This window comes from Natator depressus, chromosome 8, assembly GCF_965152275.1.
Source record: "Natator depressus isolate rNatDep1 chromosome 8, rNatDep2.hap1, whole genome shotgun sequence".
NCBI lineage: Eukaryota > Metazoa > Chordata > Testudines > Cheloniidae > Natator > Natator depressus.
In genome coordinates, this window is record NC_134241.1 from 59,999,344 (window position 1) to 60,026,677 (window position 27,334).

The following is a 27,334-nucleotide window of genomic DNA, read 5'->3' on the forward strand; positions in this document are numbered from 1 at the left end:
ATCCCTGCTTCACACCTCTTCTACAGAGAGTGAAGTAATGGCAGAATCACTAAATTAATTTAAGGGTATGTGTAATTTCCAGCTGATGTAGGCATACCCATGCTACTTTGGATGAGCTAGTACACTAAATATAGCAGCGTAGTTGTGGCTGTGTGGGCAGGATGGGCTAGCTCCCCTGAATACAGTCCTGTCTGAAACCATAGGAACTTACTCATACAAAGCTGGTTGAGAAGGAACTGCATCAGCAATTGGTCTGGCATTGCCCTATATACTCTCAGTACATGGCAAGAGGCTAGCTGGAGCACATGCATGGACCATGTGGGCACTGCTGACAAGAAGTTTCCAATTAAGGGCATAGGGGGCTTATGCACATTTGAAATGGAGTGCCCATAAAGACTGTCATTTGAACTGACAATGGGTGCCCCAGCGGTTATAGTCTCCCCTCAGCCTCAGGTAGACTGAAGATCAGCCAGGTACCTTTTCCATGCTCTTGGGTGCACGTGCGCATGCACGCACACACACACACACACACACACACCCAACACCAGGTATAAAGGCATGAAGGAGGCAGGCACCAGGGGAATAATAGAGATTGTAATGTCTCTCAGGTGAGGGATGGGAGACTAGTATGAGTGTGAGAGAGTAGGCTGGGCATCAGTGAACACATTTATCCGTGTGGGTGGGTGTGAACAGAGTGGGCAGCAACATGAGAGAGAGAATCTGAGAGGGAGATAGGGGGCAAGTGTGGGTGTGCACGAGAATGTGAGAGGAGGAAAATGAAAGAGGTGTACATTGGGCAGCAAAGGGACAGAGATTAAAAAAAAGAGGGGGAAAAAGAATATTGAGGAAAGCACATGAGAAAAAACAAAGGGAAGGAAGGAAGGAAGAAGGAAACTGAAAAGAAAGTGGAGGGAGGAGAGAGAGAAAAATTGTATTAGGGAACAAAAATGAGATACCATATACAACAGAGGAGAGAGAAAAATGGAATGAAGGAACAGAAAAGGGAGAGGAGGAGGAGAAGCAAGAGAGACAAAAGAACTTAATTTTATTAAATACTTTTCACTGCCAAAATGCTACAATAACAAAAAGACAAAATGTTTGATTTACACATAAACAGTCCTTTGAGTGGCCCATAAAATCTTGGCTGCAACCTCTTTCAGTTACTCAGACCCTGTGTAGGATATCTCTCTGAATAGCATACACAAATGGTTCTGAGGCCCTAAGGGAGTCATAGCGGAACTTTGTGAGCCATGCAGAAGATACTGCCTGGACTACATCTGCATCTCCATCAAGCCTGGAGAGGAATGGACAAAAGGAGAAGAATAGTTAGGGCTTGTGAAGAGGAGCGAGAGCAGTGTCTTAGAGGGGAGGCAAAGTCACTATGTCCTGATCTGGTCAAAATAAATTTCCTAGGCTACTTTGTATCTGCCAGTCCAGCCCTGGAGGAGGCAAAGTTAATTGATGTATCAGCTATGACATAACTGTATTTTCTCCAAAGATGTTCTGTTGTGGTTCCTCTATGGTTTGTTTTCTTTGAAAATTTTTGCAGCACCCCAAAAAAATCTTGACATTTTCTCCTACTGAATACTTAAAGCCACAATTGATTCCTTCATGGAACTTGGCTTCACGCATTCCTGTTCCCTTACACCTACTAGTAGAAAACATGGAAGAAAGGACTCTAATGAACAAGACTATATTAAAAGTTATGCGGACAACAATGTTTATTGCTTTAGCAATAAAAAGCTCTAGGTAATAATACAAGAATGTCTCTTTCAGGACTGACTCAATGAGCTGGTTCATTATAATCAAGTGACAGAACTTCTCTAAGAAACTCAGAGCACCGATTCTAACCCCATCACTGACCTCAGTTTAAATTAATACATGATTGACAATTTGTCTGTTCTCATTTAAGATGATTCATGACGACCTCTAGTGGGGCATTTGTGTAACAAAAGTGAAAGCTACAGTGTAAGTTTACTTGATCACATTACCTTTCAACTAGGGAAGATTTAATTCACTTATCACTCTTGGTAAAGGATCAAAACTCAAACTGAGTCCTGTGAAAGGACATGGAAAGGCTACATTATGGGTATCCGACAGTCAAGAAAGAAGGGACGAGGGTTAAAGTGAGCATTCTGAAAGAAACAATTATAAAATATTATGTAATAAACTTTACTGAGATAGCACTACTAATCTGTCAGCAATAATGTTTCTCTCAGACAAATGGAAACGAGCATGGGCTGCACTGAGATGAAGTTTATAGGTAAGATAATCAGTGGTTGGGGTGGGGAGGTGGAAGAGGTGTGCAGCACATAAGTCTACACAAACTGGGAATTTCCCTGTTTTGGAGAATCCTCGACTGAGCGGCCAATGGCCTCTTTGCATTGAGCTGAGGTCAGAATCTGGCTGTGATCAAGAGTTCAAAGAACCTGTTGTAAAGTTAAGCTGCACAATATAATAATTCTGGCTTCACAATACTCTATGCTATGGCATCTGCCTGGGGCTGATCTATCGCACCTACATCCACAAGAGACCACACATCATCACTGTATGGAAGAGTTAGTGACCACCATCTGTAAAAGTGTGAACAGCTGAGGATTCTTTAGATCCTCCAGAGAAAACTTGCTTCTGCCTGATGGGATTCATTATGTTCAGCCAGAACTCTGTTTGAGGTCTGCCCATCTGCAGCTACGGTTTACAAACAGCTAGCTTGCTTCCAGGTACACAGTTGTTGATTGTCTCCAAGTTAAATCTGTTTTCAGTCTCCAGACATGATTATTCAAATTTACAGAGAGCCCATGAAAACTTGTTTCAGAACAAATTTTACTCTGATCCTCTCCCACAGACTTCAGCAGGAGACACATTCATTATTTTAATATAAAATAGGGGGAAGAAAGATTTTAGTGAACTATTTCCTGGGAAAAGAGTGGGGAGAGGGTTTTTGCCTTCTCTGCATAAAAGGAACAGATAATGACCACAAAAGGACAGACAAAATGGTGTAATTTACCTACATAAAAACTAGCGAAGATTAGTTTAAGGAAGTATCCAGAAGCCTGGATGGTTATCCAAACTCTGTTTATCTACATTCTTTGTTCTAGAAGTCTCAGGAGATCAGGTTGGGTGTTTAATTCCCAGAATTTCCAGTTTTAGGTTAGGTTGGACATAATTACAATTTTTCTGCAGTGTTTCAGCAGATATGAACGAATCAATAGCTTACATTTGTAAGCAGGGTCTGAATGAATGCTTCCCTGACAGCTAGCTGGGAGGGGAAGAGACTTGGGTGTGTTTATGTAAATATAGTATGCTCCTGCTCCTGCTCATATTCAGCAAAAAGTGATCAACTTTGGCTGGTGTTGGGTACAAATCACCTTAATACTGAATGCAGGGGCAGTGAAATATGGTTACCAATGTTGTAATTATTGTAGGAAAGCAGTACTCTGCTTAACCTGTCACCCTCAGTGGAAAGAACCTCATTAAGTCAGTGGCTTAAATGTCAGAGCCCTGTAAAAATAAAAGGAGGGGGAACAGGTATTCTACAGCCAGGAGGCTCTGTACCCTCAAGAGTCCTTCCTAGATTGGTTTAATCTGTTCTTGCCCACTGTTGAAAGTATAGAACTAAACAGACTTCATTAGGAGCCTTTTTGTTATGTGAAATGCCCAATCAGAGCTGATTATCAGTTGTGGTAGGACTGTGTTTCTGCCCTGCCTGCTAAAAGTCACTGAGAACTGAAATCACCTGAGATGGGGCAGTGTTTCTACCCAGCCTGCAAAGAGCTGAAAATTACTAAGGGCTAGTCTACACTCCCAGTGCCCTTAAAAGAGGAATTGAGTCTCTGCTTAGATTGTTTCAGAGTAACAGCCGAGTTAGTCTGTATTCGCAAAAAGAAAAGGAGTACTTAGGGCACCTTAGAGACTAACCAATTTATTTGAGCATAAGCTTTCGTGGAAAATATGCATCCGATGAAGTGAGCTGTAGCTCACGAAAGCTTATGCTCAAATAAATTGGTTAGTCTCTAAGGTGCCACAAGTACTCCTTTTCTTTTTGCTTAAATTATAAACTCCTTAGGGCAGGGACTTCCTTTTTTTCCCTGTGGGTTTGTATATCATCTAGCACAATGGATGAGTTCTGGTCAATGATTGGGTCTCCCAGGCCCCTACCACAAACACAAATAATAAACAACAATATTCCCATTCCTATCTTGGGCCTCCACTGAGACCACCAATGGGAGTGTCAATGCATGCCAATGTAAGGATGTAATTTTTAAAAGGACAACTGTCCACTAGAAACTGGACTGAGACCAGCACATTCATTTCATGTAAGCCAACAAGGAACCATTAGGTGGTAACAACATTCAGTCATTAGTGAAAAAACATGTAACTCTTTCTAAAGTCAGTTAGGGTTCCAGTTTAGGTATTTATGTATTCAGGACACTGCAATCTTTTGATGAATAAGATATTTAACCTCTTCTGATCTGTAAAATATTTTTCTATTTAGAAAACATTAATTATACACAGAAATGTTTGAGTGACAGTCTAAATTCACTGGTGAAGGTTAAACAGCCTAATTGTGCTTTGTGTTGAGCAAGTTTGGTAAAATTGTTCCACTGCCTCAACATTATTTAATTAAAGGTTTCTGAATATAATTGTAAGGATGAGGTGCTTCGCCTCCTCTCATATTCTGCCTGCTTCTTCATGTTACTCGACTTATGAATTCGGAATTCATGATCCTCTGTAACCTGCAGCTTGTGCAAATACATGTTATTTTTGATCAGGCATGCAAATAAAATTGGGCAATGCATCATTATGATTTATTCTGGCAAATAAGGAGCTCAAGTTACACTGCACAAATATTTGTTCAGAGATCTGTGTAAAAATAATTAAATGACACTGTACTTGTAAAGCTTATGGAAAGGTACGAAGAGTAAACAAAAGCAGAATGAAAATACTGTTTTATAATGAATGCATCAGAAAGGGGTTTCACTAGGAGAGTGAATCTTGAAAGGTTCAGAATGTCTAATCAGATAAGCACACCAGCAGGTTCAGACCCCTCTATGAAGCTTATTTGAACTTGAATCTTTGACATTTCCCTCCTTTTTCTCCCCACAAAACTCCCTTCTCCAACACAGTTGGGCTAATCATGAAATACTTACTCTCAGAAGATTTTTATTCTCCTATTTGTAAAAAGAGGTCCCAGTAGTGCAATGAGTTCCATACAGGTAGACCTTTATGTCCATGTAGAATCCCACTGAAGTTAGTGGAAATCTGCCAAGGGTTCTCTGCCAATTTACACATTGCAGGATTGGAGCCATCTTCCCCCCCCCACCCCTTAAGCAGAATCACTGTTGGAATAGACCAGGTAGATGTACACGTTTATACAAATCAAAGGGCCATACATTGGCAGAGTCATCTGCAATAAAATAGGCCTAGCACACTAAATGATTATGGTTTGAAAACTTGACTTTAACTTAAATGAACTGGAGTCATGTTTTGCCTACAAGAGACTAAGTAAAACAAAAAAGAGTGGGGAGATCAGAGAAGAAAAGATCCAATGAAAAATTAAACGTGGAGGTGGGGTCGGTCCTCTCAAAACTCTTTGGCAAGTCAGTGTCTGTTTCACTCAATTGTTCATGTCAAAACCCTGAGTGTACTCAAGGTAATCTGCCACCCTGTCCCTCTCATACCTCCTAGAACAGAGTTTCGAAACCAGTAGGGGAGGGCACATCTGAATGTCTTGGGGGACTGAATAAGCTTTCTGATGATCCAGTGGTTATGGTAGAAGTGGCGGAGCCAAGTGGCAGGTCACAGAGCCACTCCTTCAGGTTGGTTCCAGCCACCCCAACGTCACGAGAGCTCTGGAGCACAGGGTCAAAATGCCACTCAGGGCAGCAGGGGTGGCTAAGTCAAACCCAGGGAGAATCTGCCACCCCAGGCAGTTAATTCTTGAAAAGTGTGGGACTACTTCATTCATTCCTATATGGTACTAACTCAGGCTAAAACTCAAGTAACCACAACTCATCATCTGCTAACATGACCACTCTGTAGTGTGGACACAAGCTGGTGCCACTCAAGTACCATTAATCTTCCAATGACTTCCCACAATTCCCCTGTGTATGCAGGAACAACAGGCAAGTCCTCCCACAATTCACTGGGAAAGAATTCATAGAGTGGCTCAGCTTACTACAGCACTATGAACTATGGGGTGTGCCCCAGAAATCTTAGCACCACACACAAGGGAGTGCAGCCCCAATGTGGACATAGCAACTCAAGTGTTATTTTGTGGTGTGGCCATTCTCATCTGACTTAGGCGAACTCAAGATGTAGTGTAGATAACTTGAGCTAACTCTGCACTGACGACATACCCTTCTTGCCAACTAGGATAACGATGATAAAGGACCTCACAAAATGTAAAAACAAGTCCTACTTTAACATAGTGCTTCAGAGTCAACCACCGTGCAACGTATTAAAGTTGATTGAAAATGCACATGTAAAACACGTATCGTACTAAGGAACTCAGAGAGAACTTACTTTTAGAGCAGAAAAGTAAGACTAACAAAACAATTGGAGATAATCACTTCTTGATCGCAACTTTATAACATGAATGCGCCATTTTTCAGTGATGGGATGCTTATCTCTTTTCAACAGTGTGTTTCTAACTTTTTCTGTACAGTGTCATTTGATCAAGAGATGGAAAATATTAGTCACAAAACTGGCCCTGTCAGAGAATACCTGAAGTATTTTACTGTATTGAAATCCTTTTTTTTCAGTTCATCATTGCAGAGGTGACAATAGTGTCAATACACAGCCTGTTTTTATCAGTGGTGTATCAGGAGCCCAATGGAACTTTTTTTTTCCCCTTCATATTAACCACACACACAGTTTGCATATATATTTGCACGAAAGGAGTCGGGCAACAGCACACACAGTGTGGATACAACCAGAGTGTGACAAGACTTTTTACTTTAGAAGAATATAAAGAAAAACATTCAGATGGAATTTCGAAACTTGACCCTCTGGCCAAGTGCTACTACTAAATGAAACATTAAAAAGGGGGTGACAATCCAAGAAAAAAAAACTGTAAGTATAAGATTATGCACAACTCTTTTCAGAATTTAAATTGGAGTATTTCCTTCAGCATAAACAGGGAATGTAGAGATAAGGGCATAATCTTTCTGTCCAGGATATACTTCCCACACATACTGGTTGCCATTCTAAAGCTGATCTTACAATGGCAACAGCACCTATTTTCTCAACATGTACAATGTGTAGACAAATGCATGCCTACGTGAATCTTCTGTATTAAATTCTCAGTATAGTAAGATCAATAAAACTTTATGCAATAAACTGAAAAGGGAGAGGTTAGAGTGCAACTAAACTTTTATCATAAAGGTTTCTTTATGGAGACTTCACTGTACAGTCAAAATAGCTGCATACTAAAAAAGTAAATAGCTTCTTTACAACCTCATACGGCATAATCTTCTCATGCTTGAAATGAAACTGTAATGTACATTACAGTTTCATTCAAAATAAAGGCCTTTCTCTTTGATCTATCAAAACATTTTTCTGTTTGACAGGATATTCTCTCATTATAGATCATTGTAATTACAGTCATCTCAGACTTAGATTGTTCAGCAAATTACTCATATCCTTTCCATCTGTGAATAGTTTTAGATCTTAGATTCATTTACTATCAGAAGTGTGATTAATTCTCAGAATGTGGGGGACTACTTCATTCATTCATATATTGTACTAATTCAGCTAGGGCCCTGTGATTTGCCTTTTGGGCGATGAAATCTGCTGGAAATGCACAATCCTACATGCTAAAATACTTTTCATGAACTTATGTGGAAGAGCTTTATAATAAACCAAGGAACAGATTTGTGTAATTTGAACACAATTCTGGACTAAATCCACAAGTGGTGTAAGTGAGTATAGCTCCATTGTCTTCAATAGAACTATGCTGATTTACACCAGTTGAAGATTGACCCCTTTGATAACTGTTACGTTCATGTGAATTTCAACAGTATCCTTGGGCTAGTCCAGAACAAAACAAAAAGTATACCAGCGTGTATGTCTCTCTCTGCAGGTCAATACGTGGGGCAGGGCTATGAAGGAAAAGGGAAACCTGATGAAGAAGAACTGTGCTAAATCACAACAGTCTTGAGTATTTACACATTTCTGTCATCACATTAATCCAAGGTAGCATATTTCATTAATCTTATCCTTGTCTTTAGAATCGGATTATATGCAATCCAGCATTTTAAAAGCATTATCAAAGAAATGTTCATATTGTTTCTGAATGTAATTCTATAAACTGACTTGTGTGTTGATACAGTAGCTGAAAACCTACAAGTGAAATTTATTACGAACAGTAATAATGTTGGGCTCAGGTAGGGAATGAAAGTATTAGGATCAAATTTGATCACGTACTGCTTTTAATTATTGGAGATAAGCAGTGCAGGTGGGCTAAGGAGCAGAATATCAGGGTGAGCAGTCTAGGGACTCTATTTTTGTAAAAAGAAAAAAGAAAAGGAGTACTTGTGGCACCTTAGAGACTAACCAGTTTATTTGAGCATGAGCTTTCGTGAGCTACAGCTCACTTCATCGGATGCATAGCATATCGTGGAAACTGCAGAAGACATTATATACACACAGAGACCATGAAACAAAACTTCCTCCCACCCCACTGTCCTGCTGCTAACAGCTTATCTAAAGTGATCATCAGGAAGTTTTGCAGCAGATGTGACCCCTAATGTAGACAGCTGAAGCCACTCTTTGTACCAGTGGATCATTCCTTGATTGAAACTAGCATAAGATGCACCAGAGTAAATCATAGTTTATTGCAGCATACCCTGTCTACATTATGAGTTGCACCAGTGCAGCTACACAAATTGCTAGCACCAACAGCTGAAACTCACGCAAATCCTCGGTGCAGACAAGGCTTCAGAAGAAAAACATCAAATTCACATGAAAATATGGAATTCATATAATAGTGCTACAAAAAGTACATTGTATTTCTTTGCCTGTTATCTAATGTATTATCAGATGATTCAAATAAAGGAAGAACAGAGAACATAGTCCTGCTTTCATGAACTACAAATATGTAGGTAAGCTCTAGGCCACAGTATTTGTTTGAAGCGTTTATCATTGCTGACATATGGTTCTCCAGTAAGAACAAAACAGTCTCCTTTTACAATGGAGTTTTCCATACAGCAACCGAAGAAAAAATATTTGTTATCAACTCCTGGTTTAATGAAGAGTTCAGCAATGTAGACTACCTTATATTTTAAAATCAAGCCCCCTAGGTTATGCATGAGTTCCACTCCAGTGATCCAAAGTACAAATGTATCTGGATATGAACGTTTTTTTTTATTATAACAGCACAGATAAAGGCTAAAGCTAAGTATTTCAAAAATGAGGGCCTGAAGGTAGGCTTCTAAATCCATATTTAGGCACCTAAAAACATGGCTTGTTCTTTTTTAAAGTGTTAAGCACCCAGCAACTCCCCCTGAAGTCTGCTTTAAATTCCAGTGGGGGTTTCTGTTGAGTACATTATTTGGGTTTTGCTTGTGGGCAATGTTTGGAGCATATATTACACACAGGGAACTATGCAAAGCCATAGAGCTGTGAGAATTTGAGCAGCCATCTCAAGGCTATTGGCATGCATTCTCTTCAGTTTTGGGGGATAAGGCCTCATATAGTATTATCAGTCAGAGTTGTTATGGTGCTTTGCAAGTAAGCATTTTAATATCTGGTAGAAAACTTAATGGGCTAGATTCTCAGATGGTCTAAACTGATGTAGTTCCATTGATTTCAGGCTCTAAGGATATGGCCCAATTCTAAAAAGAGGTGAATTTAAGGATTCCACAATTCAGAATGTCCCCTGGGGCAGTGAAACTCTGCACCATCCTTATTTTGTGTTCCAATATAAAAATCACAGTCTAGACCTAGGATAGGTGTAGGCCAATCAAGCCCTAATCTGAACCAAATTGTAGATTTAAATTACTAGACTGAAAAGAGATATTATTATGATTATTGGTGTGGACTACAATGTAGTAATCTAATTCTAGACTGATATACACAAACTCATTTTACAGAAAGATCCATTCCATAAACAACATTATATATAAAGTTTATTGAAGAATTTGGCCTTCAAAACATATGGCATTGCTTAAAGGAGGAGGAGTTGGACAAATAAAAAAAATATATAAATAAAAAAGGAGAAGACTTTCTTCAGTTCACAAATAATTTCCTTAATTTCCTCATCACAACAACACACAGAGTACCCATAGTTTTTGACAGGATCCATATGTCAGAACAAGTTTACCAGGTCTGATCAATAATTCGGATTAATATTGACTCAGCATGTCCCAAACATTTGTCTTGGAGATTCAATAATTCACTCACAAACTCAAAGTTTAAATCAAAGTCTTGAGCTCTTACATACAAGATATAAAAGCCACTGAAGTCAGTGGAGAGATTCCCATTGACTTCAACGTACTTGGAGTCAGGCCCCAAATCTCCAAAAACTCTTCAGGCATATTTATAGGGTGTCCCTCAAAACATTTTGAGAGGAGGAATAATTTACTTCTCAACAAAAGCAAATGAAAAACATAAAACCCTGAAAAAAAGTTAAGGGAAGTGTCAAATTTAGGGATAGCATTGCAGTTGATTGTAATGAGACAGAAGCTTTTCTAGAGTCACGTATCTTGGACTATGGAGTTATGGATGTCTCATTTTATAAAAGAGAATTGTTATATTCATGTTTTTCTAAAAAAGCACGAAAGGAACAAGTCTTAAAAATTCAATAACTTTATATGTTTCAGTTAGACCCTTAACAAGCATTCAAAAAAAAAAAAAAAAGTCTTTCAATTGTTCTTTTCTTTAATGCTTAAGAGCCAGGTGCCAAATCTCCACTGAGATGAGTGGAAATGCCTCATTCCTGTCAAATATTTTCATAAATACAGTGGGTGAATTTAAAGAGTTCATCCTGGTTTTAGAGGTCTGACCAATTCCAGTTATATTCCCTATATGTAAAACGAGGAACACGGTTGGAACTGGTCAGACCTCTAAAATCAGGGTGGACTCACGTGCACCTGCTGTACTATATCAGGTTCCAAAACTCACATGTTTTCTTTATTTAGGAGAATGAGCCCAAATATTTGTTGTCTTTGTAAGCTATTCAGAGAAGACGAAAATGGGATCACTTCTAAGTAAGTAGTACTATAATTTTGCAGTCACATAATCCTACAAGGTACGAAGGGATTTAGCCTCCTGACTGAAAAAGTCAAGAGGGCTAACTATACAATTTTATGCTGAATATTTACCCATGCATTTTGTCATCACGGCTGCACATATTGATCACCTGTTATTCATGCTGTTTCTTCACAGTAGATCAATTTCAATATATTCGCAGTGTCTTTAGGCTATGAGTAATAGGATTGTTTTAATTTGAACTGTTCAGGCCTACAGAGATCTTAGTCCAAGTTCACCCCTGGTGTAACCACTGAAGTCAATGGAGCTATACCTGGGATGAATTTAAAAACAGGATGTTGGGGGAGGAGGGGGTTAGTTTTTGTTTTTTTTAAACTCAGCCCCACTGCCAGAGGTTGAAAAATTGTGCCTTATACTCCCAGTTCTCTCAGCTGGACAGGTTCTCCAGCCAATTTATGTTTCCCATGATGCCATAGATTCCTATGTACACTGCAACTGCTCAGCAAGAGAGGAGATTGTGGTGCTTCATAGCCAGGGAGCCCAAACCATAGAAGAGAATTGGAACATGAGGCAACCGAACTACAGCTCACACGAAGTACCACAATGGCATTTCCAAATTGAAATCTTTCAGTCCAAAATTTCCAGTTTTTGATTTCTCAGTAAAGTCAAGTTTTTTTGTGGGGAAAAAAACAAACACCAACCAGCTCTCCTTAGCACTTTGCAAGACAAACGGATTTAAAAAGTGTACAAATACATGCGGCAAAGAGTCCTGTTGCACCTTACAGACTAACAGATGTATTGGAGCATAAGCTTTCATGGGTGAATACCCACTTTGTCAGATGCATGTAGTGGAAATTTCCAGAGGCAGGTATAAATATGCAAGCAAGAATCAGGCTAGGAATAACGAGGTTAGTTCAATCAGGGAGGATGAGGCCCTCTTCTAGCAGTTGAGGTGTGAACACCAAGGGAGGAGAAACTGCTTTTGTAGTTGGCTAGCCATTCACAGTCTTTGTTTAATCCTGAGCTGATGGTGTCAAATTTGCAAATGAACTGAAGCTCAGCAGTTTCTCTTTGAAGTCTGGTCCTGAAGTTTTTTGCTGCAGGATGGCTACCTTTAAATCTGCTATTGTGTGTCCAGGGAGGTTGAAATACCCAAGTCCTACAGGTTTTTGTTTATTGCCATTCCTAGTATCTGATTTGTGTCCATTTATCTTTTTACATAAGAACTGTCCAGTTTGGCCAATGTACATAGCGGAGGGACATTGCTGGCACGTGATGGCATATATTACATTGGTGGATGTGCAGATGAATGAATCGGTGATGGTGTGGCTGATCTGGTTAGGTCCTGTGATGGTGTCTCTGGTGTAGATATGTGGGCAGAGTTGGCATCGAGGTTTGTTGCATGGATTGGTTTCCGAGTTAGGTGAGGTGTGTAGGTGCTGGTGAGAATATGCTTCAGGTTGGCGGGTTGTCTGTGGGCAAGGACTGGCCTGCCTCCCAAGGCCTGTGAAAGTGAGGGATCATTGTCCAGGATGGGTTGTAGATCACTGACGATGCGTTGGAGAGGTTTTAGCTGAGGACTGTATGTGATGGCCAATGGAGTTCTCTTGGTTTCTTTCTTGGGCTTGTCTCACAGCAGGAGGCTTCTGGGTACACGTCTGGCTCTGTGTACCTATTTCCTTATTTCCTCGTGCAGGTATCATAGTTTTGAGAATGCTTGGTGAAGATCTTGTAGGTGTTGGTGTCTGTCTGAGGGGTTGGAGCAAATGTGGTTGTACCTCAGCGCTTGGCTGTAGACAATGGATCGTGTGGTGTGTCCAGGATGGAAGCTGGAGGCATGAAGGTAGGCATAGCAGTCGGTGGGTTTTCGGTATAGGGTGGTGTTAACGTGACCGTCACTTCTTTGCACCGTGGTGTCTAGAAAGTGGACTTCCTGTGTAGATTGGTCCAGGCTGAGGTTGATGGTGAGGTGGAAGCTATTGAAATAATGGTGGAATTCTTTCAGGGTTTCCTTCCCATGGGTCCAGATGATGAAGATGTCATCAATGTAGCATAGGTAGAGAAGGGGCATGAGTGGACGAGAGCTGAGGAACCGTTGTTCCAGGTCAGACATAAAAATGTTAGCATATTGTGGGGCCATGCGGGTGCCCATAGCAGTGCCACTGGTCTGGAGGTATATATTGTCACCAAATTTGAAATAACTGTGCGTGACGATAAAGTCACAGAGCTCAGCAACCAGTTGTGCTATGGCATCATCAGGGATACTGACAGCTTGTATTCCATCTGTGTGTGGAATGTTTGTGTAGAGAGCCTCTACATCCATGGTGGCTAGGATGGTATTTTCTGGAAGATCACCAATGCATTGTAGTTTTCTCAGGAAATCAGTGGTGTCACGGAGATAGCTGGGAGTGCTGGTGGCATAGGGTCTGAGTAGAGAGTCCACATATCTGAACAGTCCTTCAGTGAGAGTGCCAATGCCCGAGATGATGGGGCATCCAGGATTTCCGGGTTTGTGGATCTTGGGTAGTAGATAGAATAACCCCAGTCGGGGCTCTAAGGGTATGTTGATTTATTCCTGTGTTAATGTAGGGAGTGTCCGGAGTAGATGGTGCAGTTTCTTAGTGTATTCCTCAGTGGGATCTGAGGAAAGTGGCCTGTAGAATTTGGTATTGGAGAGTTGTCTGGCAGCCTTCTTTTGGTAGTCAGACCTGTTCATGATGACAACAGCACCTCCATTATCAGCCTCTTTGATTATAATGTCAGGGTTGTTCCTGAGGCTGTGGATGGCGTTGCGTTCTGCACGACTTAGGTTATGAGGCAAGTGATGTTGTTTTTCCACAGTTTCTGCCTGTGCAGTCGGCGGAAGCATCCTATGTATAGGTCCAGACGGTCATTTCGACCCTCAGAAGGAGTCCATGGGGAGTTCTTCTTCTTGTGCTGTTGGTGGGAGGGTATCAGTGTGCTGTTCAGTGTTATCTTGAAAGTATTCTTTGAGTCGGAGATGGCGAAAGTAGGCTTCCAGACCACCACAGAATAATACATGAGCATCCAAAACAACCTCACTGAGCCAGTAGTCTCACTATTACTAGTAATAGTATTTATTTTTTATTGCAGTAGCACATAGAAACACCAAGCAAGATTGGGACCCCATTGTGAAAGACACTGTATAAACACAGTGAGAGATTGTAGGCTCATCGGGGCAGGGACTCTCTAAATACAAAAAACAGAAAAAGGTTGGGAGGGAAAACAAATCAAGCGATTTGCCCAAGGTCACACAGCTGGTCAGTGGCAGAGTGGGAAATAGAAGCCATGTCTCCTGTCTCCCAGTCCCAGGCCTTCTGCAGTGCACCATGGTCCCTTAAGTACTTTTTCTTTTCTAGTTGTGCAGTATACATTGCATAGTGACGACATGATCAGTTCTTCTCCCTCTGCAAAAGGATTCTCACTGCAGAAGATCCTACTGATACAACTTCTGTGACTAAGTGGGGTTATAGTCACAAAAGTAGGGGGAAAACATCTTCATAGCCCATGCCCATTTTCCCCCTCAGTGACTTCCATATATTTCCTCAGTTTACAGTAAAACATCATCTTCCCTAAGTGTTAACTTACCCATGGAGAGTAACTAAAATCAGGCTGTGTTTGTTCTGCTTCACAGATTAACACTAGAGGCAAATATTCAGAAATGGAAATAAAATGGCAGTTTTATTGGTGCTCAGGGAGACAGACAAGAACGTCACTTATTCTGTATAAGAGTGACAATGCTGACAACAGTAAAAATGTGTCTGTGTCAGTAACAGCAGATATGACTCAGAAACAGCTCTGTCAACGAATAAGCATTCACAGGAGCAAGATGCAACTTTTGCAGAGCCACCTCTCTTGCCATAACCACACACTTCAAGTATTTATGTAAAGAGGAGGTCAGTTAGGCATGAGAAAAGCCTTACTTGAACAAGAACCAACTGTGTGACCAGAAATTACAGAAGAGCTGAGACCACAGTTCGGTGGTTGCAAAATTTCTACCAAAAATAGGAGTTAAACTATCCAGAAATGTGCTTAGTAACTGACATTCATTTTTCTGCCCAGAAAAGATTGGCTTGCTATAACAAACCGTAAGACACGGCAGTGGTGTCCTTCTTAGAATTATGTTGAAACAAACCTAAGGAATCACCACAAACTAGACTACAAAACCAGCAAACAGCTGCTGTGCAGAGCAGGCTTACAAATCAGTCATTAGTACCCACTATCCACAAACCAATACTGCTTTTAATCAAATATGGATTATTCTTGAACTTTATGGTAATTAAGTGGCTTTAGTTGGGATTCAGAAACTGATGCCAAAATGGAAGGATCAAGGGAGAATGAAAACTCCCTCTCCAGTTTGATTAGAGCCTAATGAATTACAATGCATTTTTTCTCCAATCTCTTACATGAATATTTAGCATAGGCATTTCTTTCAAGTTACCAGTGGTAGGATACTAAAAATTATAAGACCTGGAGACACAGGTGGTATATATAAAGTTATGCTGATTTACACCAGTGCAGGATCTGGCCCTTATAAGTTTATTTTTCTTCAAGATGTTTAGTTCTCTCTGATGCCTCTGTCTTTCACAGAACTAAGAGTTAAGAGAATAAATGGAAGACCCCCTAGAAACCCAGGAAATTGCCACGTAAGAATAACGAGCATAAAAGAAAAACAATCCATTGTTAGTCACCTCTAAGAATCCTCTTGATTAGTAATACTGTGATTAATTTTAAATTACAAACAAGTAGATGAATGAAATGGATTGAGTGTCTTTTGCAGTCAAGATTCTATTAGTCTTTCCATCATTTATCAGCTACAATAGAACCTCTGAGTTATGAGCACCAGTGTTATGAACTGACCATCAACCACACACCTCATATGGAACTGGAAGTATGCAATCAGGCAGCAGCAGAGACAACAAAAGCAATACAATACAGCACTGTGTTAAATGTAAACTACTAAAAAAAATAAAGAGACAGTTTAAAAACATTTTTTGACAAGGTAAGGAAACTGTCATTTAAAACTAAGATGGTTAAAATCAGCATTGTTCTTCTCCATCGTAAAGTTTCAAAGCTGTGTTAAGTTAATGTTCAGTCATAAACTTTTGAAATAACCACAATCTCCATTCCCAAGACGTTCATCATACTGAGGTTCTACTGCATAATGTTCAGAGATCAACCTCGCAGCTAATGATAAATGTAGAAGGTGTTAGTGGAGAAGAAATTGTTTTTACATTGTTTTGTTATCATACTCAGGGACTTTAATAGTACCACCTAACATTGCAGTGGCACCTGAAGTCCTGAACTACAGCAGGGTCTCTAGACACAAAGCAACCTTACATAATCACCCCTGCCTCAGAGAGCTGACAGTCTGAACTGTTAATGCTTTCTTTATTCTTCTCCCATTCTGAAGTATTGTACTGCACTGCCTACACACACAATTTCCATTGACTTCAAAGGGAGTTGTATGGGTGTAATTTAGTGCAGAACTGGGTCCATAGTTATTGCAAGTTATCTTTTCAAAACTGTAGGCATGAGATGTGAAACATCCAAAAATGAACTTGTAGAGAGCAAAATGCATATAGATTCACTGAATTATGTGACTGTATTTTAGATAATGAAATTTAGCTTTATTTTTAAACCGAGCATTAGTCACGCAGTTAACTACAACTCTAATCCCACAATAACCTTTCCCCCTTTTGCAAAGAGTGTCATTGGAGGAAGTGCTACAGTGGTCCCAATCTTTTGAAAAGCTGATGACTACTAAATGTAAGTAGTTGTATGTTTTTAATCCAGCAGAGTTAATTTACCAGGAGCTATCTAATGCTTTTTTAGAAATGTGTGGATAGGGAGAGCTTATGTGATACATTGGAATATCTCCATTCACTGTGTTTTATGGTTACTGACCTCCATTAAAGAGGAAAGCAAATGAAAACTTTTAATGCCAAATCACTCACCACTAATGCCCTTGATGCCCATTGCAATATAATTAGTCACTATGTATCCTGAGCAGGGCTGGCTCTAGGATTTTTGCCGCCCCAAGCAAAAAAAATTTTGGCCGCCCCCGTTTTTTTTTTTATGGCCCCCCCGCCCAAACTGCACCCCTTCCCAACCCCTTCCCCAAATCCCCGGCCCTGCCTCCTCCCCGAGGCATGCTGCATTTCCCCCACACCCATTGCTTCCTGTGGCTCCCCCCTGCAACCCGCACCCTAGCTCACCTCTGCTCCGCCTGCTCCCCTGAACATGCCGCCGCTCCACTTCTCCCCCCTCCCTCTCAGGCGAAGGAGAGGCAGCGCGTTCAGGGGAGCAGACAGAGCGAATGTGAGCGAGGGTGGGGAGGGAGCACAGGAAGTAACGGGGGGGTGGGTAGAGGAACCGCTCCCCATCCCAGCTCACCTCTGCTCCACCACTGCTGCCTCCCCAGAGCGTGCTGCCGCTTGGCTTCTCCTCCCTCCTCCCCAGGCTTGCAGCATGAAACAGCTGTTTCGCGCGTGGCAAGCCTCGGGGGGAGAAGCGGAGCAGCGGCGGCGTGCTCAGGGGAGCAGGCGGAGGCCAGCTGGGGCACATTCCTTGGGGCAGCATGGCCGGCGCCAGAATGCCACCCCTAGAAATGTGCAGCCCTAAGCACCTGCTCGTTTTGCTGGTGCCTAGAGCCGGCCCTGCTTCTGAGAGATAAGGTAGGTGAGGTAATATCTTTTATTGACCAATTTCTGTTGGGGAAGGGACACGTTTTTGAGCTTCACAGAGCTCTTCTTCAGGCCTGGAGAATTAAATACAAACTGGGACAGACCAATAACCATAAGGGATTCACACGTGCTGTAGAAGACCACTTAAAATGAAGTGGGCCATTAAGGGTTAGCAGGCAGTAGGGGGGTGTTACAAATTGTTGTAATAAGCCATAAATCCAGCATGTGTGTTAAGTCAATGGTTTTTAAGTGTTCAGCAAAGTTATGAATTTATGTTTCTAGGATCATCTTTTAAAGGTGTTCCACAGATTTCCTTTGAAGATGAGGACTGAGAGGTCAGACATGGAGTGATCGCTTTGTAAAAAGTGTTCACCCACGGGTTATAGGGCATTTTTGTCATATTTCTGGTGACAGTTCATTCAAGAGCGTATTGATTGTCTGGTTTCACCCCCATAGTTGTTTTGGGACATCTGATGTGCTAGTTGAGGTGTACCATGGGTTGACAGAGGCATGTGATATAGGAGCCATGGATCTTGAAAGGTGTGTTCTGTGGAGTTTTGATCATTGTAGCAGTGGAGATATGTTTGCAGGTTTGCACTTGTTATTATGGCAAGATATGATGCCATTTGAGCTGGTGTGTCCTGGTCTGTGGGAAGCTTGCTTCTGATAATGATCTTGGTGAGGTTGGGAGCTTGTTTGAAAGCCAGAGGAGGGGGTTTGGGAAAGATTTTTCAGGATGTGGTCCCCTCAAGTATGGGTTGTAGTTTAATGACATCCCATGTGGGTTCCAGTGTGGGGTGGTAGGTGAAAACTAGGGGTGTAAGTTCAGCGGGTTGGGTTTTTTTCCCTGTATTGAAGCAGGTTCTCCCAAGGTATTTGGGTGACCCGTTACATGATGTGATCTATTTTTCTGGTGGCATGTCCTTGTTTGGTGAAGGCATTTATGTGCATATCACGCAGTTTCTCCTCTGAGCAAATTCTGTGGTAACTGAGTACCTGGCTGTAGATACCAGGCTACTTGCTGTGTTCAGGGTGGTTGCTGGATCCAGGAGTTTCTTGTATATAGTCATCTGTAGGGCTGATCATGGTGTCCAGGAAGTTGGTGCTAGTATGGGAGTGTCCAAGAGAGTTTGATGGATGGGCAGTGGTGCTTGAAGTTCTGGAGGAAATCTATAAGTAAAACTATAAATTTTGTACCATCTGCAAACTTTGCCACCTCACTGTTCACCTCTTTTTCAGATCATTTATGAATACATTGAAAAGCAAAAAAAAAAAAAAATCAATCAATCAAGGGCCAGGTTGTGCTATAAAAGCACAGCCTTTAGTGGGGGCAATATAGAGTATTACTGTGCAAGGGAAGCTCTGGAATGCACTGTGCTATAGAGAGGCAATTTGAAATATCAGAAATCACACACAAGCAGCATTACTGCTTGTAACCACCACCACCAGCCTGTGGCATGCTGACATCTCTTGCAGAAACCAGAAAACTCTGTGATCTGCACCACTGGAGAAATTTGCTTTTAGAACTAGAGCGCTATGAAACACTCACAAAATGTAGATTTTGCCATTGATGAAATATCTCCACATTGCTCTCAGGTTCCTGCAAAGGGCCAAGTATATGAACCGTGAGAAACTTCATTTGAAGTCAATGGAGCTGCAACTGCTTATCCCAGAGCTATGTTGGTCTTAAAGTATTTGCCTACACTAGGTTTTACTGGAAAATATTTCTCACCATTGCTGACAAAGGTGCTACTCAGCAAGTGGTAACAGTGGTTGAAACCTCAACATTTTCATGGCTGCAGCCCTTTTAGCCACTGCATCATCACGTGCTGCTCAGAGCAGGTGTAAATGACATGGTGTTAAATTCTTGAAGCTGCTAGTTCTTTAAGGTATAGCGTACTAAGGCTTCCAACAATTGCTACCACCAGTGAAGCCAAAAATCAGTGGGAGTCAGGATGTTTGGACAAAGTACAGAAGTCCCTCGTTATAATGCCTTTGCAATAGCAAGCCTTGAGCTATAGCAAACATGGTCCCTGGATCCCACTCACCCTCCCCGCCATGGCCCCGGAAGCTCTTCTCCCTCCACCCCTTTCGCTATAACGAACCCCTGACTATGACTATCCAACAAAAGGCTTGGATCCCGAGGGGTTCATTATAGCAAAGGTGTACTGGTATACATTAAGGGTAGAGAACACAATTTGCAAAACCTTTTATCTGCTGGAGAGCACACTGACAGCTTTCTTAGTTACAATGATGGCAGCAACAAAAGTCACCTTTCCTTTTGATGACAGGGAAAAAAAATGGAAAATAAAAAATAAAAGCCTTCCCTTTTTTCCAGTTAGACCATGATTTTTTGATGTTTAGAAGTTTTTCACTCTGATGTAGAGCTGAATTTTTAAAATAATTATCAGCCTTATAACATGCATATTTGTTGTGTGGTTTTTAAACCACAGGAAGAGGAAATTTTTTTCTTTGATATTCTGCTCTTTCTGCACATGTGCAGCTCTCACTGATGTTAAGGGAGTTCTGCGCATGTACAAAACAAAGAATACTGAAGTCTGAAACTTTTATATGTCACATTGAGAGACCAGTTATCCCCTAAATATTCTTTTAAAACCATTCTATTAACAGTCTCACATTTTATGTAAATATAAAACAAAAAGGGCCAGAAGATTTCCTTACTTTTTTAAAGTAATCCATAGGTGCTGGAATTAACAATGCTGCAGCAGCCCCTGGACTGAAGTGGTTTCCATTATATACAGACGCTCCCCAGGTTACGCAAGACCTGATTTATGCAAATTTGCACTTACGGAAAGAGTTCCATAAGCCAGAAATAGGATTTTCGAGTTGCTGAAAACATTCCGTAATGTACAGGTATACATTTTCTACTTACACAAAATTCGAGTTACACAATTGTTCCATTCCGGAAAGCCTTGTGTAAGTCGGGGGGCATCTGTACAGGGTTTACAGTTTGGTTCAATGGCTCTCAGCACCCCCACTATAAAAACTGTTCCAGCACCCCTGAAGTAGTCTCAGATACTCATGGTCAGTATGGGTAGCACCTTATCCCATGAGTAGCCCCATTGTCTTCTGTAAGATTTCTTGTGGAGTGAGGAACTATTCAACATGAGAAAAAGTACCAAAACTGGTCCATAATCCTTATCTAGTCATTTTTCACTCAGAGCTAAGCAAAATCTGTTTGACAATTATCTTCCTAAATGCTATCATTTATAGTTTATAAAGTTTGACTTCTGAAATATTTTCAGATGGACCTATAATCTACAAGAGCTACCTGAAGACAGAATACAGTGATGAGAACATTGAATTCTGGCTTGCATGTGAAACTTACAAGAAGATTGAATCACGGAGGAAAAGAATTTCTGTGGCCAGGAGAATTTTTAAAAATTACATTCAGCCCCAGGCGCCTAAAGAGGTGAATTAATATTGCAAGAACTGCTCCATCCCTCCCTCACACGTGTGCGCACATCCCTGTTTATATTAAAAACATGCATGTGGTATCTGTTGAAACTGAAAACAGCAGCTTAAAAAATGCAGCAATAAATAATTGGCAGTGGCACTCACTGTACAAAGCAGTGTAAGATGTTTATTTGATTAATCATCTTCACAGCACCTCTGTGAAGCAGGTACTTAAGTATTTTTAACCTCATTTCAGATAAGAAACTGAGGCAGATAGGTAAAATTCTTTGCCCCAGGCCACAGAGGGAGTCAGTGCCAGAACAGAGTCTAGAACTAAAGTCCTGGGGTTTTTTCCATTCCTTTAGAGGATTGTACAAAGCCTGTTGATGCCAACGGAGTCTTTCCAAACACCAGTAGACTTTGAACGTGACCCTTGCTTAGTCCAGTCTTTCCATAAGTACCTAGAAATTAAGTGAGATCTCTACCCAGTTCCATCCCTTTTAAGAGATGGCAGAAGCATGCTAAAAGACCATCAAGTTCCCAAAAGCACTGGAGAAGTAAGAAAAATGGGAGTAATTCATCCCAAATGGTTAAGCTACTTCAATAAATCAATCCTTAATAATCCTCTAATAAAAACATGGACAAATTTTCGGAAAAACAGACCAGATTTGGCTGTATGAACAGGGATTAATATTACAGTGTGGTTCTTTTCTGTTAAAACACTATATAAACATCACATCCAGCAGATCATTTCTAGGTGTCTTAAGAATCATATCTTCTCACTTCACTGACAAAAATCAAATCTAATCTATTTTTTACTCATTACCACTGCAGGTCCAACACAGCGCGCTAGATTTTTTTCTGGCTCGTGCATCAGCAAGAGAATTATTAACTAAATTCCAAATGCACAATGCAAATTGCTGGAGATGTGAGGGCTAGAAAGAACCCAGTTTGATTCTAAGGCCTTGGCTACACTTACAAGTTAGAGCGCATTAAAATCAGCCCCAGGCATCTTAACTCCCGAGGTGTCCACACTGGCGAGGCATGTAGAGCTCCTGGACTCTGCAACTGGAGCGCTCCTGGTAATCCACCTCCATGAGAAGTATAAAGCTCGCTGCGCCCCGGCTTAAATGCCCAGGTGTCAGTGTGGACGACATGTTGCATTACTGCGCTGTGATTGGCCTCTGGAAACGTCCCATAATCCCTTGAAGTCAAGTGGCCACTCTTCTCATTGTTTTGAACTCAGCTGCAGGCATGCGGATATCCCCTTTCAAAGCTCAGTTTCTGACAGCTGGCATGCTTCTCTGCTCCGGGACAAAGCAAACCATTACTGAGAAATGGTCCTGCTGCAAAGGCAGGCGTTTGTGTGTGTGTGTGTGTGTGTGTGTGTGTGTGTGTGTGTGTGAGAGAGTGTGAGTGTGTGTGTGTGAGAGAGAGAGAGAGAGAGAGAGAGAGACCGACCAGGGGCGGGGTCTGCTGCTGTCTGAACTTACAAAACAGCATGCTGACACACTCTCAGCCCCCCAAAACACAGTCTGTCCCCCCACATACACACAACACATTCCCTGTCACACTCCACCACCCCCTTCCGGATTTGAAAAGCACGCTGCAGCCACTTGCACCCTGGGATAGCTACCACAATGCACTGCTCTCTGTGGCGTTGCAAGAGCTGCTAATGTGGCCACACCACTGCACTTGCAGCTGACAGTGTGAACACACGGCAGTGCTTTCCCTGCTGCGGTCTCCAAAGGTTAGTTTAACTCCCAGTGCTCTACATCTGCAAGTGTAGCCATGCCCTCAGATGCCAGGATAAGGTTGGAGTAGGGTGACAGTTTACAGCTTTGATTAAGAAACAACAATATGGTCAGCCCTGCAAGTTAAAAATTCTTGAGACTGGCTCAAAAATTCATGGGATAATTTTAAAAATTACGAGGCGTTTGAGGGGTTTTTTGTTTTTAGGATTTGGGGGTGGGGGGAATTGATTGGCCAGCCTGCTGTTTTTTCATTTGAGCTTTTATAGGAAACTCAGTCACAAATGTACAAAAAAAATACACATGCTCAGAGATGGATAACCTCCCATTTGCTGATCAGTGTTGCCAGCCTCAAGCATTGAATAATCATGAGTCAGGTCTCAAAATCATGAGATCAGCATAAAAAATTTTAAATAAATTGTGAATTCTTCATTTGCCTTCTGGTTGAGTCTTTGGGATCACGCTTGCTTCCTGTTTTCAAGTTTTTCTCAACAAACATGAGGGCTTGAAACTTTTTTAAATGGAAGCTGATGGTAATCTCAACATAGTCTGTATTCAAAAAAAACAAACAAAAAAATGCAATAGTATTCAGGAAGGAGTAGATTGCACCTAAAAAACACCGTTGGTACAGCAAGGTCTCCACACATCAACGGTTACACTCATTAATTCACATGCCTCCAGCTCTTTCAGTCTCTAATAAATGCAACTTAATAGAGCAAATCTAACTTACAAAATGTTTTGTTGAACTGCAATTGCCTTGGTCAATCTCCTAGATCATGGTGAGATTCAACTCTTATTTGCAGTACCTTTCTATCAGAAAGGTAAACAGCACCAGTACATTAAGGTCTTAGACATCCACAAACCTTCCACTCATCCACTTCAAATCCCCATATGACTCCTGAGTCTCTTACACAATAACCCATTTCCTAATCAGGATTGATGTACAGTCTCTGTTGTACAATATACTGTGACTTCAGTAGCCTGATTTTCAAAAGTGATGAGCACCCAATGGCGCCCACTGATTTCAGGTGGTCAGAACATCTGAAAAACAGGCCTTCCATTTAGATATATAAAGAAAGATATAGGAACCTAAGTGGGGGGGAGGTGAACACTTTTATACCAAGATTTTTAAATACTTTAGATTTTTATTTTTCTTAATAACTTTTCTCCTGTAGCTCCTTTTCAACATACAAACATGGTACCAAAGTTGATCATATGGATGCAAGGCATAGACTGCAGCCTACCAAACTTCATCTTTGCAGTGCCCTATTTTTGTCCTCTGTATTTTTGTTGTAACTTTCTTTAATATTGTTTTATTTTTCAGATTAACATTGATAGTCCTGCAAGGGAAGCTATTATCAGGAATATTCAAGAACCAACTCAGTCCTGTTTTGATGAAGCTCAGAAAATAGTTTACATGCACATGGAAAGGGATTCATATCCCAGATTTCTTGGATCAGAAATCTATCAGAAACTGAAACACAGGCCTTCAGACTGACAGCAATGACTCATTAATACATTAAAGAGAGACACTAAGGATTTAGCAGAAGAGACTTCCTTCTGGTTTATTAATGTTTTCAAATGGTAAAAGAAGAACAGAAGAAATCAGCCAATGGATGAATTTGCCTTACAAAGAATGGTAGTTTGTTCTTATGCGGATATTAGAGCTGAACATAAAATACTTTCCACCCTCCGCCCCGGTGGAAAATTTCAGCTTTGTCAAAAAATTGAAAGCCACTTTTAGTTCACCACAGTCTGTCTGCAATTTAAAAAGTCATTACGGGGAAGAAACCTATGACCCCACTCACTTATCACAATCCATGGGAAAATTAGCTGCCTCTTGTCCTTCTCCTACCAGCCAGGGAAGACTATTTCCACACCCTCATCAACATCCACCACTATCCAAGAGAAGCCACCATCCATGTTAGAAATAAAAGTGCTGAGGTTTGGAATGGTAGTTACCGCACCGTATTGTAAACTCTGTAATTCACAAGCTAAAATTCAGCGCATTGCCCAGTTAATCAACTAAACAGTCTCAAGTGTAAAGAGAAACACATGCATATTACACAACAAATACGTTAGTTTGCAGAAGGCTCCAAGGATAGTTGTAATTGTATCCAGGCGTATTTAAGCAACTGTGCATTTGGTGCCCAAATGCGCTTGGATTAATAAAGTGAGATACAAAGCAGCTTGTTAAACCTTAAAGGAGAGATATGGAATGCTTTTGTTTTCTAAGTCATGTTGGTAACAGCTTCGTAAATCTGGCTAGCCAGGTGCAGATGGTAGAAAATAAACACCTAGATTAGTTCTGCATGACTTGCGTTTTCACAGCACCATACGACATTATGGATAGCCCTATATTTCATGCCACTCACATTTTGGCAGATTCACCTGATCTGCCTGTTCACTGCACTGTTGAAAGTGTAGCTTTTGCCCCTTCATAATTAGATTGTTGTGCGAGGGCCTGATGGTGACGTAAACAAACGTATCCAAATGAAAAACGTTTCTTGTAAATTTTTCATATATAAAGTCTAGAGGGGAAACAATGGACTACTGTGAACTGTCCATTAAAGGAACAGGGCATGCTGCTAGTTTGGATAAACAGAATAAAAATCCTTCTCTTGGGTAATGGATTGGATTAGTGAGAAGTGGCACTACCCCCAATTATAAGATAAGATACGAGTTTTCAGCTGAGTATAACATGTTCTAATGTTTAAACTAATTATAAGCTCTCACACACACACTAAATCATAAGTGATTCTGTTGTATAACTAAAGCTTTTCGAGTCTCTTTTAAATCAATATTTTCCAATATAAAACATCAGGCTGTGATCATGTCCAATCTGACAAACTAAGCATTGGTGATCTGTATGCATTTGGGAGATCTCCAACAGAAGCCTAGGTGCTACAGGGAGAGTTGCTGATGTTGTAGGTATCCTTCTCCATCAGTACCGACCTAATGCCCCAGCACTGTATTGAAGCATATTGTGTTGTTGAGGTCCCAGCATTCAGAGCAAATGTAACCCCCTTAGTTTGCAAAGGCTTTGTAGAGATCCCAAGACACGCACTGCACAAACAGGAATGATAAGTGTCTGTCCTGGACAAATTCCAGTGTTGGTAAATTACTTTCAGCCTACACACATTCTCATGCAAATAGGTGTGGGATTATCACCCCCATGTGTCTGGGTGCTGCATAGTGGTTGCAGTGGCACATCTTCCGTGTTATCTCTTAGCTGTCTCTTCTACTTGACCATTTCTCCTCCTGTATGACATGCTGTAAGATCCATCCTGCCTTCACTGTATTGGGTATTCCATACTTAATAGCCCATAGCCATTATCATAGGCCTATCATTCTCTGGATACCTCCCCTGCTTCCCCAACTCCATCTTTGATATCTGTAAATCAGAGGCCCTGCTCACCATTTTATTTGAGAGATCCTGTCTGCTTCCTTTTCACTGTTAGAAATTACTCTATATCTGCCATGTGTCCTCAGCTGCTGCTAGTCCAGCTCCTTTTGGCCTCTGCTCAGGCTGGTTTTTAGTGACTGTGAGAGCTTCCTCTACAGCAGATGGCTTTCAGTAGCTCCTTAGCCCTCTCCTTCATGTGGGTTAGTCTGAAACTATCTTTTTGTTAATAAAACCATGCTCCAAGAGGGAGGACTAGCTAATCTTACAAGTGTGTCGCTTTTGGTTTGAAGTGGGTATGGACCAGTTTACGTTTTAGGGAGATCACCTACAATGATTGCCTCCAAGTTCATGGTACAAAGAGCACACTACCAAGTTTCTGAAAGGGCTTAATGTACCATAACTGATACCCATAGTGGGGTTGCTTACAGTAGTGCAGTGAGGCTGGGGCCATTCACAATACAACATTCCTCACACTTGGGAAAGAAAATGGTCCATAGGAAGGACTATGACAAATTTCAGTTAATAATCAGCATTATTTTTTGGCCTAAAACATGTTCATCTTATGGTTATTTTACTCAAGATACATTTAAAATTCCTCTTTCTAGAATGAAACTTTAGGGTTTGTCTATTTAATATTCGAGTGCAGAGACTCTTCTGTCTGTCGAGAAACGACTAAAGGTTTCAGAGTTTGTTTCTTTTCTCTATTAAAGAGCTTAGTCCTATTAACTGGAAACATGGCAATTGATTTCTCTCTGGATTCCCTTTCCTCATTAGTGGATGAACAATCACAATGCTTTTCATCAGGTCATACGGTTCATAACAACAGTAACTAATGGTAGCAA

General features: G+C 41.0%; 1 protein-coding gene across 2 annotated transcripts; it reads left to right on the top strand.

Annotated features, from left to right (window-relative positions):
• Positions 1 to 11,124: 11,124 nt before the first annotated feature.
• Positions 11,125 to 24,584, top strand: RGS13 (regulator of G protein signaling 13). 2 transcript variants are annotated; one of them, XM_074962198.1, is made up of 4 exons: positions 11,125 to 11,210; positions 16,940 to 17,001; positions 21,185 to 21,351; positions 24,411 to 24,584. In XM_074962198.1, the coding sequence occupies exons 1-4, from the start codon at positions 11,125 to 11,127 to the stop codon at positions 24,582 to 24,584; spliced, it is 489 nt and encodes a 162-aa protein (XP_074818299.1). The 2 variants fall into 2 exon arrangements, 1 of the variants encoding a protein (XP_074818299.1); XR_012640672.1 differs by lacking the exons at positions 16,940 to 17,001; positions 24,411 to 24,584 and having other exon boundaries at positions 11,140 to 11,210; positions 21,185 to 21,288.
• The last annotated feature ends 2,750 nt before the right edge of the window (positions 24,585 to 27,334 follow it).